This window comes from Coregonus clupeaformis, chromosome 14 (assembly GCF_020615455.1).
Source record: "Coregonus clupeaformis isolate EN_2021a chromosome 14, ASM2061545v1, whole genome shotgun sequence".
NCBI lineage: Eukaryota > Metazoa > Chordata > Actinopteri > Salmoniformes > Salmonidae > Coregonus > Coregonus clupeaformis.
In genome coordinates, this window is record NC_059205.1 from 11561990 (window position 1) to 11579561 (window position 17572).

The 17572-nt window shown below is 41.9% G+C and overlaps 2 protein-coding genes across 4 annotated transcripts in view; one reads left to right on the top strand and one right to left on the bottom strand.

The window, feature by feature from the left end:
* The first annotated feature begins 234 nt into the window (after positions 1-234).
* On the top strand, positions 235-13156 carry nr2f6a (nuclear receptor subfamily 2, group F, member 6a). 3 transcript variants are annotated; one of them, XM_041895775.2, is made up of 5 exons: positions 235-1050; positions 1371-2145; positions 2757-2851; positions 7267-7842; positions 12189-13156. In XM_041895775.2, the coding sequence occupies exons 2-5, from the start codon at positions 1877-1879 to the stop codon at positions 12461-12463; spliced, it is 1215 nt and encodes a 404-aa protein (XP_041751709.2). In that variant the 5' UTR covers positions 235-1050; positions 1371-1876; the 3' UTR covers positions 12464-13156. The 3 variants fall into 3 exon arrangements, with proteins under 3 accessions (XP_041751709.2, XP_041751706.2, XP_041751708.2); XM_041895772.2 differs by having other exon boundaries at positions 236-1050; positions 7264-7842; XM_041895774.2 differs by having other exon boundaries at positions 236-1050; positions 1875-2145; positions 7264-7842.
* A 619-nt stretch (positions 13157-13775) lies between these two features.
* The window catches only part of LOC121581683, a 33361-nt gene continuing 29564 nt past the window's right edge, over positions 13776-17572 (bottom strand). The window contains exons 9-12 of the mRNA XM_045224928.1: positions 16957-17187; positions 16522-16693; positions 16099-16140; positions 13776-15833 (exon numbers count right to left, since the gene is read on the bottom strand). Coding sequence (XP_045080863.1) covers positions 15732-15833; positions 16099-16140; positions 16522-16693; positions 16957-17187 — 547 coding nt within the window. The 3' untranslated portion in view covers positions 13776-15731. The remainder of the gene's footprint in view (positions 15834-16098; positions 16141-16521; positions 16694-16956; positions 17188-17572) is intronic.

Below are 17572 nucleotides of genomic sequence, written 5' to 3' on the forward strand. Positions count from 1 at the left end.
GCTCTGGCCGTGTGCTTAGAGTCAGGCCTTGGGGTCATGCCTCTCTCAGAGGAGAGCGAACCTCCACATTCTTTTTCACCGTGTGTGATAAGCCCCACAGCCCACTCTCTGCTCTTTGACTTCAATGTCCATATAAGGCAGCTGGTGCCATGGCAACCACAGGGCTTGAATAGCAGTGTCAAATCCCTGAGCACACACATGCCCCCATCCCCCTCCCTGCACACTCCCTCCCTCCCTCCCGCTCTCTCTCTCTCTGCTAGCTCACACACACAAGCTGAGGAAAACGGAGGGAGAGGGAGAAACCCACAGACACAGAGAGAGGACGGTATATGTGGTGCCTCACAACAGCCAGTCTGTCTAGAGCCTAGCCTTCTTTTTAAATCTTAATTCAATTTTGTGGACTCTGAGGAGAGAAAGCCCCGTCCCTTCCCCCTCAGCCACGGGAAGCACCCACACGGTCGGAGCACAGGGCTAGGCCGCAAGTCGTTAGTGCTCGGTGGGCAAGCACTGACAAAAGACTGGAGGGAGAGGCTAACACGGATGCTTATAAAGCAGCTTCTCTTACTTCTGAGGGGTGGAAAGGACGCTTTTAGGATTTCTAACCTAATCTGTGCTGTCTATTTTTGGAGGGACTGAAACAGACCGGTCAAGCCACTACCACAGATGATATTGCTACAGCCTAGCCCTCTGCAACAACAAACAAGGAAGAGAGGGCACTTACTTGAGTTGAAGATCATTTTGAAGAGAGCCAGATCGACTGGTTGATTTTGTACAACACAGCGGGTAGACCGTAGCCACGGTTGAGACTTGATAGTAGTTATTTGTGTGCCTTGAGGATATAGCCATACAGTGTGCTGTGAAACATCAAGTTGTTTTTCTAGTGGTGACCTGTAAGAGCTCTTTTTGTCAACCAGAATGTTGCTGGTGCTCAGAGGATTGTTGGAAAACCCGTCTCTTGCCTCACTCTGTCTGTACCCTCCCTCTCCATGGCTGTAAGGGTGATCTAGCTAAAAGAAGACGTTGACATATTATATGAATGCACTTCCAACGGTAAGCATACAATACAAGGCTTTTGTATTATTTATCTCTAATGTCAGGATATAAGTAAGATATTGCAGAAAGGCAGCAGGACTCCACATAGACACTATAAGGAAGGCAAACAGCATGACGGTTTTACGAGGGGTGGCCACTGCTTCGTCTCCAGGGCTAGCGAGGTCCTTTTTCAGCCATTGTTGCTAGAGAGAGAAGGCAGAGAGAGAATGGAGTGAGAGAGAATTTCCTTCTCTAATCATGTGCAAAGTGCGAGTGAGTGGGGTGTGTTTTGGTCTCTTTTTGAAAATGTGTGTTTGATTCATTGTTTCCTGTGAAAGGTTCTGTGTCTTGGCTGAAGTGTAAACCATTCGACTGAACAGCAAGCTCTTCTAAAAGACAGCCGTCGAAGGACTTGGGGCCAAATAAATAAATAAAAAAAACACAAAAAGAGTGAATAATTGAAAAAGGAGAAAGAAGAAAAGTGGGCATGTAAAACAAAAGTTTCTAGAGTGAAAGGCGAAACTATTTCCAGGTCATAGTGGAGGGGGAGGAGACAAAACAGCTCTAGTGGGTTTTTTGGGACAAACATTCTACACCACACAAATTTTAAACCCATTTCTACTCTTGTATACGTTAAAAGAGGGTGTGGGTATTTTCCTACCTTTGACTATTTTAGTTTTCCGACGCACTTTGAGGACCAAAAAGCCAAAATATAAAATTTTATGAAAAGGCTGAGAATCTTGAACTCTGAACAGAGGTGCACAAAGGAAGTCAGAAAGTTTAGACAGCAGCAACCAAAATCTTTGGCTGTCTCCCATTCCTTCTGTGGTCTGCTAACCAAGCGATGGCCATGGTGAGTGGGGGCTGGGGAGATCCCAACGGGGGCACCAACGGGCTGGGGGAGAAGGGCTATCTGAGGGGAGAGGAGGAGGACGGTTCGCCCCAGGCCGGGGGCAGCGACATGGAGGTCGGGGACGATGACAAGGCGTGTGTGGTGGACTGTGTAGTGTGTGGGGACAAGTCCAGCGGGAAGCATTACGGTGTGTTCACCTGCGAGGGCTGCAAGAGCTTCTTCAAGAGGAGCATCCGCCGCAACCTCAATTATACCTGCAGGTGAGACTCAATGAATATTTTTTAAATTAGTCCACTGTTGATACAGTCCCAAAATGTTTTATTGCGGTGTGCTATCTAGTGATTTTACATTGTTTTCCCTCATCTCCAAGAAGATGTCGTACAAAAGCATACGTTTTCTTGTACAAAACTGGCCTCGAAGTCAGATAATTGAGTTTCCCCACTGCGATCTAGTCATCCTTACATCAGCCACTCTGCCCATATTAAAAAATCCATGAGCATGATACAATATTAATGCCATGGATCATCTAAGGAAAGACAGTGATTGGGTCATACACACTTATATAATCGGGTTCTGTAAACCAGCAGATACCTAGAATATATTTAAATAGAAGCTTATTTTGTCTCGCATCGTGTTTTATGCTTCAGCTTTTTACATCTACCCTCTAGATACGTTATGCAATCATGTAGATACGGTCTGCAAATGTTTTCTATCAAATTGAAGTGACCTTTCTCCATTAAACTTATAGCAGTACACATACATTACTATAGATTTTTGCCAGAGGTTTGTAGCTGTAACAAGTGTCAGCAAAGTTAAATGTCATTATCATTGCTGTGTGGATTTGCATAAGATGTTCTGATCTATATTTCAGGTCGAATCGAGAGTGCCAGATCGACCAACATCACCGCAACCAGTGCCAGTACTGCCGCCTGGAGAAGTGCTTTCACGTAGGAATGCGCAAAGAAGGTACTTATCCTGTCCACATACAGTAGCACCTTCCTTTAGCTATATTTCTATGTATTCTATGCAGAATATACATGTATGAACAAAGACATGAACTCCAGTCAATAGACTCTGTCCAAAGCCAAATTTCTGTTCTAAAACCCCCCCAATTGTTTTAAAGTTGTACTTTTTTTTACCATTACATTGACCCATAGTGTGTGTCACATAACTATCCTGGCCCTATCATGGCTTGCCATACGTGCAGGCTCGATGCCATGTTCTTTGTCATCTAATCTAGTGCCTGCGTGAGTGAGTGGGATACAACGAACAAGCCACCTGCGGCCCTGTGCACTAGTCAGTCACACACATCTCTGTCTATACCTCAACTGTAGTCTGAAGTCCCAAGTGATGTAGCCCTGTAGATGCAGTGGTTCTTTGGTTGATTGGTTGTTTTTCCATAGACCTTTTGATTAGAAATATGACATACCATCTGTATGGTAGTGGTTCTACTGTTCCACTGGTTGCCATGTCATTTTACACTATATGCCTATTGAAGCCCTAAGTAAAATATAGTATCCCTATGACCTTGATATGAGGCATTTTTGTAAGATAAAGGGGCTGTAGCCTGAAGCTTCATAATGAGCTTCTATCAAAAGTGTTGGAAAATGTATCAAAAGCGTTGGAAAAACTTGTCAATATTCAGCTGACTGGCTTTCTTGATGTCTATAGTATTCTCTCTGGTATGCAATCTGGTTTCCGCTCAGGTTATGGATGTGTCACTGCAAACTTAAAGGTCCTAAATGATTACATTTACATTTACATTTTAGTCATTTAGCAGACGCTCTTATCCAGAGCGACTTACAGGAGCAATTAGGGTTAAGTGCCTTGCTCAAGGGCACATTAACGTCATTTAGCAGACGCTCTTAGCCAGAGCGACTCACAAATTGGTGCGTTCACCCTATAGCCAGTGGGATAACCACTTTACAATTGATTGTAAGCAATGTTGTGCTGCTATTTTTATTGACTTGGCCAAAGCTTTTGATACGGTAGACCATTCCATCCTTGTTGGCCGGCTAAGGAGTATTGGTGTCTCTGAGGGGTCTTTGGCCTGGTTTGCTAACTACCTCTCTCAAAGAGTGCAGTGTATAAAGTTAGAACATCTGCTATCTCAGCCACTGCTTATCACCAAGGGAGAACCCCAAGGCTCGATCCTAGGCCCCACGCTCTTCTCAATTTACATCAACAATATAGCTCAGGCAGTAGGAAGCTCTCTCATCCATTTATATGCAGATGATACAGTCTTATACTCAGCTGGCCCCTCCCTGGATTTTGTGCTAAACGCTCTACAACAAAGCTTTCTTAGTGTCCAACAAGCTTTCTCTGCCCTTAACCTTGTTCTGAACACCTCCAAAACAAAGGTAATGTGTCATAATCCCCACCGGTGTGATTACTACCTCTGATGGTTTAGAGCTTGAGGTAGTCACCTCATACAAGTACTTGGGAGTATGGCTAGACGGTGCACTGTCCTTCTCTCGGCACATATCCAAGCTGCAGGCTAAGGTTAAATCTAGACTTGGTTTCCTCTATCGTAATCGCTCCTCTTTCACCCCAGCTGCCAAACTAACCCTGATTCAGATGATCATCCTACCCATGCTAGATTACGGAGACGTAATTTATAGATCGGCAGGTAAGGGTGCTCTCGAGCGGCTAGATGTTCTTTCCCATTCGGCCATCAGATTTGCCACCAATGCTCCTAATAGGACACATCACTGCACTCTATACTCCTCTGTAAACTGGTCATCTCTGTATACCCGTCTCAAGACCCACTGGTTGATGCTTATTTACAAAACCCTCTTAGGCCTCACTCCCCCCTATCTGAGATACCTACTGCAGCCCTCATCCTCCACATACAACACTCGTTCTGCCAGTCACATTCTGTTAAAGGTCCCCAAAGCACACACATCCCTCTGTCGCTCCTCTTTCCAATTCGCTGCAGCTAGCGACTGGAACGAGCTGCAAAAAACACTCAAACTGGACAGTTTTATCTCCATCTCTTCATTCAAAGACTCAATCATGGACACTCTTACTGACAGTTGTGGCTGCTTCGCGTGATGTATTGTTGTCTCTACCTTCTTGCCCTTTGTGCTGTTGTCTGTGCCCAATAACGATTGTACCATGTCTTGTGCTGCTACCATGTTGTGCTGCTGCCATGTTGTGTTGCTACCATGTTGTTTTCATGTTGGGTTGCTACCTTGCTGTGTTGTCGTGTGTTGCTGCCATGCTATGTTGTTGTCTTAGGTCTCTCTTTATGTAGTGTTGTGTTGTCTCCCTTGTTGTGATGTGTATTTGGTCCTATATTTATATATACTACCGTTCAAAACTTTGGGGTCACTTCGAAATGTCCTTGTTTTCGAAAGAAAAGCAATTTTTTTTGTCCATTAAAATAACATCAAATTGATCAGAAATACAGTGTAGACATTGTTAATGTTGTAAATGGCTATTGTAGCTGGAAACTGCAGATTTTTAATGGAATATCTACATAGGCGTACAGAGGCCCATTATCAGCAACAATCAGTCCTGTGTTCCAATGGCACGTTGTGTTTGCTAATCCAAGTTTATCATTATAAAAGGCTAATTGATCATTGGAAAACCCTTTTGCAATTATGTTAGCACAGCTGAAAACTGTTGTGCTGATTAAAGAAGCAATAAAACTGGCCTTCTTGAGACTAGTTGAGTATCTGGAGCATCAGCAATTGTGGGTTCGATTACAGGTTCAAAATGGCCAGAAACAAAGAACTTTCTTCTGAAACTCATCAGTCTATTCTTGTTCTGAGAAATGAAGGCTATTCCATGCTAGAAATTGCCAAGAAACTGAAGATCTCGTACAACGCTGTGTACTACTCCCTTCACAGAACAGCGCAAACTGGCTCTAACCAGAATAGAAAGAGGAGTGGGAGGCCCCGGTGCACAACTGGGCAAGAGGACAAATACATTAGTGTCTAGTTTGAGAAACAGACGCCTCACAGGTCCTCAACTGGCAGCTTCAGTAAATAGTACCCGCAAAACGCCAGTCTCAACGTCAACAGTGAAGAGGCGAAAACAAGGACATTTCTAAGTGACCCCAAACTTTTGAACAGTAGTGTATATATTAAAAAATATATATAATCCCAGCCCCCATCCTCGCAGGAGGCCTTTTGCCTTTTGGTAGGCCGTCATTGTAAATAAGAATTTGTTCTTAACTGGCTTGCCTAGTTAAGCAATGGTTAAATTAAAAATTAAAATGAGTATAGCCCACAATTATTTACTTTGGCGGTTGCAGAAAACTAGTGGAACTCTGAATGCTGCCTCTTCAGTCTAATATTGATAACTCTTTCCCTTTCTCTCTCATGGTCAAATTACTCACCCAATGGCTTAATACGTTAACTATGGCTGGGAGCATTTAATACGTTAACTATGGCTGGGAGCATTTAATACGTTAACTATGGCTGGGAATATTTAATACGTTAACTATGGCTGGGAATATTTAATACGTTAACTATGGCTGGGAATATTTAATACGTTAACTATGGCTGGGAGCATTTAATACGTTAACTATGGCTGGGAGCATTTAATACGTTAACTATGGCTGGGAGCATTTAATACGTTAACTATGGCTGGGAATATTTAATACGTTAACTATGGCTGGGAATATTTAATACGTTAACTATGGCTGGGAATATTTAATACGTTAACTATGGCTGGGAATATTTAATACGTTAACTATGGCTGGGAATATTTAATACGTTAACTATGGCTGGGAGCATTTAATACGTTAACTATGGCTGGGAGCATTTAATACGTTAACTATGGCTGGGAGCATTTAATACGTTAACTATGGCTGGAAGCAGTATTTGATACAGCCACAATCTTTCATCCTCACAATGAGGGGAAATTATTTCCTTTTCTTTCTACGAGCAATAAATATGAACACAAAGGCCATTGCGTCATCTTTTATTCCCCTTTTGGTAATACAAATCTTTACATAGTAAAAGATGAACACCTCCTGAGGAATATTAATCTTTGAGGAAAACACATTTTAATGTAGAATTCTGCTGTCTTTGTTTTTTATTCCTCGAGTTAACCTTCACTTGGAGAATTCTCAAAAAATGCGAGTCCTCTGTTTCGCCCTCTGTTAGTGAGGAATCTTTCTGTGCCCCATTGTGGCTGCTTTAATCTGGAATTATATGGTGCTAATCTGGTCAAGACCGTCTGTTGATAATCTGCCAAACCTCCTACTGCGAGGGAGCATGCCTGACTCCTTTTCAACTTCTCCCCCCCGCCCTCCCTACTTTTCACCCCAAATCCTAATCCCTTCCGTCCTCCCAATCTCCCTGCACCTTCTTAACTCCAACCCAAACCCATTCCCCTCCCCCTTTGTGCCTCCATCCCCACCCCAGCAGTTCAGCGTGGACGTATCCCCCCCTCACACTCCAGCCTCAGCCCCACGGGCACCCCAGTAGGTGGTGGTAGCGGCATCGGAGTGGCAGAGTTTTACAACAACAACGGCGGGCAGCCCGTGTCGGAGCTCATCTCCCAGCTGCTGCGTGCCGAGCCCTACCCCAGCAGCCGCTACGGCCACCAGTACAACCAACAGGGCCAGGCCACCGGCGCAGGCGGGGCCGTCATGGGCATCGACAACATCTGCGAGCTGGCAGCTAGGCTGCTCTTCAGCACCATCGAGTGGGCCAGGAACATCCCCTACTTCCCAGAGCTGCCCGTGTCAGAGCAGGTGGCTCTGCTCAGGTTGAGTTGGAGCGAGCTGTTCATCCTGAACGCAGCCCAGTCCGCCCTGCCCCTCCACATGGCCCCACTGCTGGCCGCGGCGGGCTTCCACTCCTCGCCCATGTCGGCCGAGCGAGTGGTGTCCTTCATGGACCAGGTGAGGGTGTTCCAGAACCAGGTGGACAAGTTGACCCGGCTCCAGGTGGATTCGGCCGAGTACAGCTGCCTCAAGGCCATCGTCCTCTTCTCACCAGGTGAGCTGTCAGGTTTATTTTATTCCCACTATGTGGATTGAGATAATTGAGTTTAGATATTTTTTTGGGACACGCTGAGACTTTACGACATGCATGTCAGATTTTTTGGCCTACATTCCTGATTTTTCTACCTACATGTCAAGTTTTCAACCTGTTGAGACTTAGATGCATACTTAGATATTCAAACTTTTGACTTGCATGCTGGGACTTTTGACTTGCATATAGGGTTGCAAAGGGAGGGTATATTACTGGAAACTTCCGGTGGCCTTTTGGCTACTTCAGATTATAACAGGTGTCTGCAATTATTTCTGGCCCTCTGTGTGGCCTTTTCGCATGTAAAATATATAAAATAATCAAATAATATATATTTAAAAAAAAAATAAGATTGACATTATCCTAAATATAAACCAACAACTTTAGAAATACCATTGGTGTTTAATATGAGGGTTTCAGAATGAAATATCCATTATACATATTTGTACATACTTTTATTTAATTTACTATGTTTTTGCGCCAAACTGGTAGTCTGACTAACACTAAATACCTCTTGACTTCAGAGTCTGGAATGGCTCTTTGATGTTGTCGGCCCAATGCGTCGATAATGAAGGGGGCTGTGCTTTAACTGGTTCTCCTCTGTGTCTTTCTCACTCACCTGTATAGCCCACATGTATAGCCACACAGGCCGAGCACGCCCCCTTCCATTACAATGGTTGGATTTTTTTATCCATGGAAAACTAAAGGCATATCAACCGTAAATGACTTGGTAATATGAAATACATTTATTTCCATGACAAAATTCAAAAGCAATTTTGGACTGACCAAGTTAGATAAGTTTCATATTTAGATCTGAAATCTTTTGGACATCAGAGCAATCTTGAGGGAATCCTATTTGAGTCTAAAGATATTCATATGATAGGGAAGATATACAAAACCTTGCAGAGAGCATATCCAACAGACAATCTCAGAAAAATAAACTATTGGAATTGAAACTTAAAAAGAAAGTTGTCTGTCATAAGTATTACAATGTAAATGTACTTTTAATCCGTCTGTCTGCATATTTCAAGACATGGCATATGAAGGTGCAGTGAGATACCAGATGGGTTGGACAATACATTTCTCGTCAATCATCTTGAAAAAAGTATACTTAAAAACATGAAATTAACCAATCCTCAATTTTTAACACAATGGAAAGGTCAAATGCTTTATTTTCTAAATGTTGAAAGTGCGTGGGCGACTGAGAGAAACAAAATGGTGTGGTTTGAGGCCATGTAGCGGAGAGTGATGCAAGACCTGGAGATGGGGGTGTGAGCATGTGGCTCTGGGCAGGTGTGATGTAGTTGACGTTTGTGTGGGTCTGTATGCTGTTGTTTGTATGTATATGTTTTGTATTATAAAATAAATAAATACAATTTTACCCAAAATAAATAACTTTCAAATCCAAACAAGGAGCGGTCTCAATCAAGAGAACCAATCTAACCCGTTCCACAATTTCGGAGCAAATATTGCATTAGTAAACGGCCTCCTTTCCAGACCATTGTGGTCACAGCACTTCCTGCGCTGTAAGTCACATGGGTCACGTCAGCAAGGCTACCAAACTGGTAGTAATTGTGAAAACGGTTGTGAAAAGTTGTTGGAAGAGTTACAGAGTTAATTGAAAATAATGCCATTGTTGATTATTTTTATTAATTAGGCTATTTTCTCTTGAACCATATGGGCTATCCACTAGAAACTCATGGACAAAATGGACACAAAAATAGCCTAATTAATTAAATAAATCAACAATGGCATTATTTTCAATATATGAATACATTTTGTAACAGTTATAAATTACCTAAATTACCATAGATTGCCATAGATTACCTGTTAATTACCAAATATACCAAAGATTCCTGTAACTTTGGTAAATTACCGTTAGCTTTGCAACCCTACATATCAATACTTTTCTTCTTGTTTTACTAACATGCTGAGACTTTAACATTTTAATGGGAAAATATACACTGAGTGTACAAATCATTAGGAACACCTGCTCTTTCCATGACATATACTGACCAGGTGAATCCAGGTGGAAGCTATGATCCCTTATTGATGTCACTTGTTAAATCCACTTTAATCAGTGTAGATGAAGGGGAGGAGACAGGTTAAAGAAGGATTTTTAAGCCTTGAGACAATTGAGACATGGATTGTGTATGTGTGCCATTCAGAGGGTGAATGGACTAGACAAAATATTTAAGTGCCTTTGAACGGGTATGGTAGTAGGTGCCAGGTACACCGGTTTAAGTGTGTCAAGAACTGCACCTCTGCTGTGTTTTTGACGCTGTATCAGGAATGGTCCACCACCCAAAGGACATCCAGCAAACTTGACACAACTGTGGGAACCATTGGAGTCAACATGGGCCTGCATCCCTGTGGAACGCTTTCGACACCTTGTAGTCCATGCCCCAACGAATTGAGTCTGTTCTGAGGACAAAACGGGGTGCAACTCAATATTATTATCCTAATGTTTTGTACACTCAGTGTTTCTCTTGATGTTATCTAAGGATACCTAAGCACCTGCTTGTCAAATGACAAAGCCTGAACACAGGTATACTGCACTTACACAAATGACTGATGATTGGCTGAGAGAAATGTATGATAAAATGATTGTGGGGGCTGTTTTTGTTAGACTTCAGTGCAGCTTTTGACATTATCAATCATAGTCTGCTGCTGGAAAAACGAATGTGTTATGGCTTTACACCCCTTGCTATATTGTGGATAAAGAGTTACCTGTCTAACACAACACAGAGGGTGTTATTTAATGGAAGCCTCTCCAACATAATCCAGGTAGAATCAGGAATTCCCCTGGGCAGCTGTCTAGGCCCCTTACTTTTTTCAATCTTTACTAACGACATGCCACTGGCTTTGAGTAAAGCCAGTGTATCTATGTATGTGGATGACTCAACACTATATACGTCAGCTACTACAGCAACTGAAATCACTGCAACAGTTAACAAAGAGCTGCAGTTAGTTTCGGCATGGGAAGCAAGGAATAAGGTAGTCCTAAATATTTCAAAAACGTAAAGCTTTGTATTTGGGACAAATCATTCACTAAACCCTAAACCTCAACTACATCTTGTAATGAATAATGTGGAAATTGAGCAAGTTGAGGTGACTAAACTGCTTGGAGTAACCCTGGATTGTAAACTGTCATGGTGAAAACATTTTGCAACAACAGTGGCTAAGATGGGGAGAAGTCTGTGTCCATAATAAAGCGCTGCTCTGCCTTCTTAACAACACTATCAACAAGGCAGGTCCTACAGGCCCTAGTTTTGTCGCACCTAGACTACTGTTCAGTAGTGTGGTCAGGTGCCACAAAGAGGGACTTGGGAAAATTGCAGTAGGCTCAGAACAGGGCAGCACGGCTGGCCCTTAAAAGTATACGGAGAGCTAACATTAATGACATGCATGTCAATCTCTCATGGCTCAAAGTAGAGGAGAGATTGACTTCATCACTACTTGTTTTTGTAAGAGGTGTCTGTTTAAAATACTAGCACACAGCTCGGACACCCATGCATACCCCTCAAGACATGCCACCAGAGGTCTCCTCACACTCCCCAAGTCCAGTACAGACTATGGGAGGCGCACAGTACTACATAGAGCCATGACTACTACATAGAGCTATTCCACATCATGTAACTGATGCAAGCAGTAGAATCAGATGTAAAAAAAACATGTAAAAATACACCTTATGGAACAACGGGGACTGTGAAGAGACACACACAAAGGTACAGACACATACATACGCACACATTGTGATATTGTTGTATGGTGGTATTAAACATTTTGTATTGCAGATATGTAGTGGTGTAATAATGTTATATGATGTACTGTTTTATATTTTGTTTTATATGTAATGTAAGTGCTTTAATATGTTTGGACCCCAGAAAGAGTAGCTGCTGCCAAGGCAAAAACAAATACTGGTAGATTTGAGGAGTGTGGCACCCTCTCCTGGCACAACAGTATAAGTGCAGAGTACAATCACAGGCCAAAATGTGTTGTAGTGGATATTGTAATTGAAACGTGCACTGCACACTTACCCAAAGAGCGTAACATTTTTACATGTAAACACATTGTCTAGCTCTACATTTTTTTGTGTGCATTATTTTGCTTCAAATTACCTAAATCATCAACAAAACATACAGATGATACAATGTGTAGAAAACAGGAGAACAGAGGAGGTACAACCTGACCTTTTTTAGTTTTGTTGGTGCCAACTGAATTCTGTATGTAGGTCCCCGTCTCAGTTAAGTACTGCTCCCTCCCACTCTGTCCTCACCTCAAGTCTCTGTCACGCCCTCCTTCCCTCTCAGATGCGTGTGGGCTCACAGACCCTGTCCACGTGGAGTCTCTGCAGGAGAAGGCCCAGGTGGCTCTGACAGAATACGAGCGGATGCAGTACCCAGGTCAGCCGCAGCGCTTCGGCCGCCTGCTCCTCCGCCTGCCCGCCCTCCGTGCCGTGCCCGCCAACCTCATCTCCCAGCTCTTCTTCATGCGTCTGGTGGGCAAGACGCCCATCGAGACGCTCATCCGTGACATGCAGCTCTCCGGAAGCTCCATCAGCTGGCCCTACGTCCCTGGTCAGTAACCCCCAAAATGAGGTCTCCTTCTGGGCAGTGACGACAAGGACCGCAGGTTCCTCTGAATCATCATGATCCATCTGTGTGATCCTATACTAGCGCCAGCTGGACATCATGCATACTGTACTGTCTCCATGAACTGAGCTCTCCATACCAACCTAGTGCCAGCTGGGTCTATTGCCAGCACACTGGTGCCAACACACCTACTGTGCCCCGTTATGGCGACCTGAGTCAGCCATGCCATCCGCATGTCATAGTGACTAGGGACACCTTACATATAGACATTACTGTCCCACCAATAGAGGTCACTGGAACCTTGTCTCATTTTCCACATCTCATTGCCTTCGGTGCAATGACTGTCGACATCTACATCAGACCTTGAAATTCTGGAATTCTGGTAGGAAAACTGTATTATGGAGCTATTAGTCTGTTCCATTTAGATCCTTATGGCTGGTTTATACTTGGTCTAACGACATGTCTATAGACAAATAGAATGCGACAAGTGTCTGATCAAAACAACATTTCATGAATGTATAGACCTGTAGACCAGTAGGTTTATAGGTCTGTAGACCGTCGCTGCGACTGTTGGTTTCCTTGTCGGAGACACATAAAAGTTCAACTTTGACCCTGTCGCAGCATCCGTTGTCATGGTTACCTGACTGAGACAGCAACAAGACTCTACAAGTTCTACAATTCTTTGGTAGAATACCCTGCTTTTATTTCGTCACACTCACAACCATAAGCTATTTTCTGTAATTAGATAGCTAGCTTGCAATTACCTTGTAAATAATGATCTTGTTGAGTTTATTTTTCTGTAATAATGAATAAAAATGTGCAAAAGTTAACAACGACAAGTTTGATGTCGGACGTCAATAGACTGTTGATGATGTCACTGCGACAACGTTCTACAGACATGTTGATAGACGGACTATAAACCAGCCTCTTCACTGAAGGGTCTTCACTTAACTTAGAGGGTCCTCCACCATATTTCTCACTCCTACCCCTTCAGATATGCGAACACAAACGTGATAGGAGGAAACGGGAAGGTGCTAGGGGCTGAAATGAAACTGGAACAAGAAATTACACCAAAATCTTTATCGTCCACAGAAATTTCACCAAAAATGTAATCGTCCTTAAAGAGGTTATAGATTTGATATTTGAACTAGTAGATCAGCCAGGCAGATGAAGTGGAGAGACTTACAGATGGACTCAATGACCGTTTCCATGTATCACTCATAGGGATCTTACTTGTTGCATTGGGAAACTTTTAAAAAGCCGCAGTTACATGAATATGGATTGATACTTCACAAGACAACAGAATGCTATTGATTGATTTATTCTTAAGGCAACCTCTCTCATTGTTGTTCACCACAAACCGCCTTCTTTTCAATGACTGCTTTTTCAATATTCAATATTTTATTAGGACACTGCAGTAACAGTAGATCATTCATCTGGACATATTCTTTCAAAATCAACACTGTTTTTTCAATATGGACTGATATTTTAACTACAACAGATGACGAATGCAGCTGATATGAGTGACAGGCTGATTGTTGAAACAATATGTAATCAAAAAGGTTATGGCCAAATGGTTCACCTATGACCATACTGAAAACAAAGAGCAAATGCAGTTGGTACTTTAAAAAGGCCAAGAAATCACATCAAAACCTATTTTACATTACAAGCTATAAGAAGTGTACATATTGTAAATGTAGGGAACCAAAGGCTTAAAAAATGGTGTTGATGGTATAATTTTTAGAGGCCATGTTGTCCTGCTGCATGTCACAATGTTGTTTTTGCTCTGTTCAAAGTTTTAAACGGTGTTTCATCTCTACCAAATGGGATTGGAAAGTAAAGTAAAAAAAAAAATGTTATGTTGAGTTCACAGGTTATTTTTTAAAACCTTTATATTTTATGTAAAAATACCTCTACCATCCCCTGAGATGTGTTAAAAAGACGTGAGTCTCCATGGCGGTGAAAATGACACTACTCTGGTGCAAAACAAGAGGCTACTCCTGAGCCAATTGTGTTCCCATCACAAAGCAATGCATCCCAGGAGCTAACTGTACAACACTTAGGTGATATGGGAGTTTATTGTCATGGCTGTCTGGCAATGGGACTGCGCTTGGAGGCTACGATCCCAAAACATCACACTACCTGTGAGAGACTGAGAATCGGTCCAATAGCCTAGCGGTGACTAGGAATTACCTCATGCCCTTCAAAAGATGTGGGATATCCTTACTCACTCACTCACACACCATATCACCAATACTATTTACAAAAGATAAATGTACTATTATTCATGTTTTACTATCTTTTACTGTTGTTGCTGAGTTCTTTAGATTTGGAATTGTATGTGTATGAAAGCATTATTAAAATACCAAAATGACATGGTGAGTGTGAGGCTTGTTTCTTTCCTTAGTTACATCCATAAGAATGTCAGTTAGATGTGGGCAATATTATTTTATTCAGAAACTACTACTGTAAAGTACATCCTTAATAATAGATGTAATACATAGCATTAAATAGTTTATTAATGTCTGAAAACGATGTATAAACCATGGGAAGACTAATTGATCAACAAGCCTGTTGAATTGCATCGGGCTTTCTTAAAAGAAAAACTACTGTAAACATTTTAAAGAAATGTCTGGAATGAATGTACTGCATGATCACATTGCAAGACAGAATATTCTACAATAATTGTATATTATTGTTCTTCATTAAATACATTAAAGATAGAACATTAGACAGCACACTAATGTGCAAAAAAATTATGCATACTTTTTGTAGTTAGGAATAAGTGAAAACATACTTTTGCAATGTTACACAGAGCAGACGAGACAAGAACAGATCTGTACAAAATGTATAAAACCACAAGAAAACAGAAAAAAATTACATAGGAATATCACTTCTCTTTTTAAGCATAAGAATACATATTAAAAATGTAACAGAATGAATCACTAAAATCACTCAATCATGCCCTACAACAAACATTCACCTAAAGTCAAAGGTTTTCCTTAAAATACACGTTCAATGTGGTTGTTTCAGCCTCATAATCTAAATATACCTAGTGTAAATCATTTTCCGAGAAAGAACCATTCAACTGTTGCATTTTGAACCAGTGTGAAGCGGCATCAGTCAAAGTTACTATTGTTCACCATCAAACAATATCCCATAAGAGCATGTGTTGGTGTCTTTTGTCAAGAACTGCTGGCCTGGTACCATATATTCAGCTGTGTGGAGTAGTTATGGATGGTACAGCAGACCCAGGCTGCTTCAACAAAGGCTATTGTCATAGTTCTTCACTAGGCGCTTGATGTGGAATAGTTTCTGTCTCAACTCTTTGCTCTGCTGCTTCTTGGCCTGATAGTCTGGTGTCTGCAGAGGAGAAATGCCACACTACAGACATTAGATCGCAAATGTACAATGATATATCAATTGGTCAAGATAGTCAGTGAATAATATCATTACATAATGCACATTATATAATATATTCAATTATAATATATTAAAAAAATTACATAATATTATACAATTAATATCTCCCAAAATTAAATAAATGGAGAAAGGAGATGTATAGGGAGTGTTTAATTCTTGATGAACAGTAACATGAGCTATGCCCCCCCGGGCAATTATAACTCACCCGCTTCAAGTCCTTGATACGGTTATATTCATCAGCCACTCCCTAAGATATAAAGGAGATCTCTCAAAGGGTGGTTATTCATAAAAGTTACCGACACGGTCAGTGTATGCGCAACGATGAGACAAATTCTAGGTGAAATGATTGAACGCTTGACTCCTTTTACTGGGAGAGCCAAGTCTTCCTCTTCATCTGATTTTGTTCTCAAAAACTAGTTATAAATAAAAACAATTAAAGTAAGCGTTTGTGTGTGTGCTGTAATGTGGCTTGTTTCAATGAATTAGCAAAATGTTATTATGAGATAACGATGGAGTTTGCTATTTTAACATTTCTACGCCAATATCAGGAGAATATTAGACCGTAAAGAGAGCATAACCATATTGTTTTTGCCAGAAAATGTAATAGCATATGTTTTTTCTTGTTTACCTGGTACTTCATCGTCCGCTCCTCCAGGGTGTCCAGCTCTCGGCTCAGCTTGTGCATCTGTTCACTGATGTCATCCATCTCGGCACACACACGCTTGTAGCTCGCCAGGTCGGAGTCAAACTCTTTCTTATACTGCCGCCGTTGCCTGTCTGATGTTATCTCAGGGTACATACTGAAGAGACACATTACACAGGAATAAAAGAGACACAGGTAATTCCATTTAGATCAATACTGCAATTTTCTTGAATGCTTTCTTGAACGTAGAGAGCTTTGGAACAAAATGGCTTTCTGTCACGCTTTCCCACTAGCATATCTGACACAGCACACACAGCCGATAACAGTTGGAAACAGTCTGTCTGTTTTAAAGTTTAATCTATCACTCCATCCCTCATTCCATCCATCCATCCATCCATCTTCTCAACAAATATGGCCCACCTATGCAAGTGGTCACTTTGGTCTTGGTCCAGTTCGTTACCAGTATCCCCACCAGTTGTGTAGCCTGTCTCACACTGGGTCTCCTCCTGGGAAGGGGGGGTAGGATCCCGTTCCCTCTCCCTGTGAATGGAGGTCTTCTTCAGGCTCTCTGCCTCCACAGAGGGGCTGGAGCTGACCCTGGTGTTCTGGTACAGGGGCTCAGGCACACGCCCATTGGTGTTGTCATAGTAACTGGAGATAATATCAAACTGTCAGTAAAGCTAGTTAACCTTTATAACTACATGATTACATGATGGTGTTATTCTTTGGACCATTCAGTCAAAACTGCATGAACATTGATAAGGGAAAATCATTTATCTGTATTGACAACAAAGCAGAAGTGGAAGGTGTCAAATTGATAACCAGGAGGCAGAGAAAATCTAATTTTAATAAAAAATAATTAATTCATTTTCAAACTGTTATGAACTGTTTTTTATATTGTTTTCCTGTGTCTAATCAGGCTTTACATCTGGGGGTGAGTAGTAGGGTTCTGGTAATATTATTGTTACCAATAAGAATACAGCTGCTCTTGATCATTGTCACGAAGCCACACCCGTCCCACTCATGTTGGAAGTTC

What these genes read in the sequence shown, in the direction of transcription:
- nr2f6a (XM_041895772.2), top strand. Translation starts at nt 1,877, where the DNA reads ATGGCCATGGTGAGTGGGGGCTGGGGAGATCCCAACGGGGGCACCAAC. An exon ending in CGTAGGAATGCGCAAAGAAG is followed by an intron (nt 2,852 to 7,263) that starts GTACTTATCCTG and finishes TCCCCACCCCAG; the next exon opens with CAGTTCAGCGTGGACGTATC. An exon ending in CATCGTCCTCTTCTCACCAG is followed by an intron (nt 7,843 to 12,188) that starts GTGAGCTGTCAG and finishes CTTCCCTCTCAG; the next exon opens with ATGCGTGTGGGCTCACAGAC.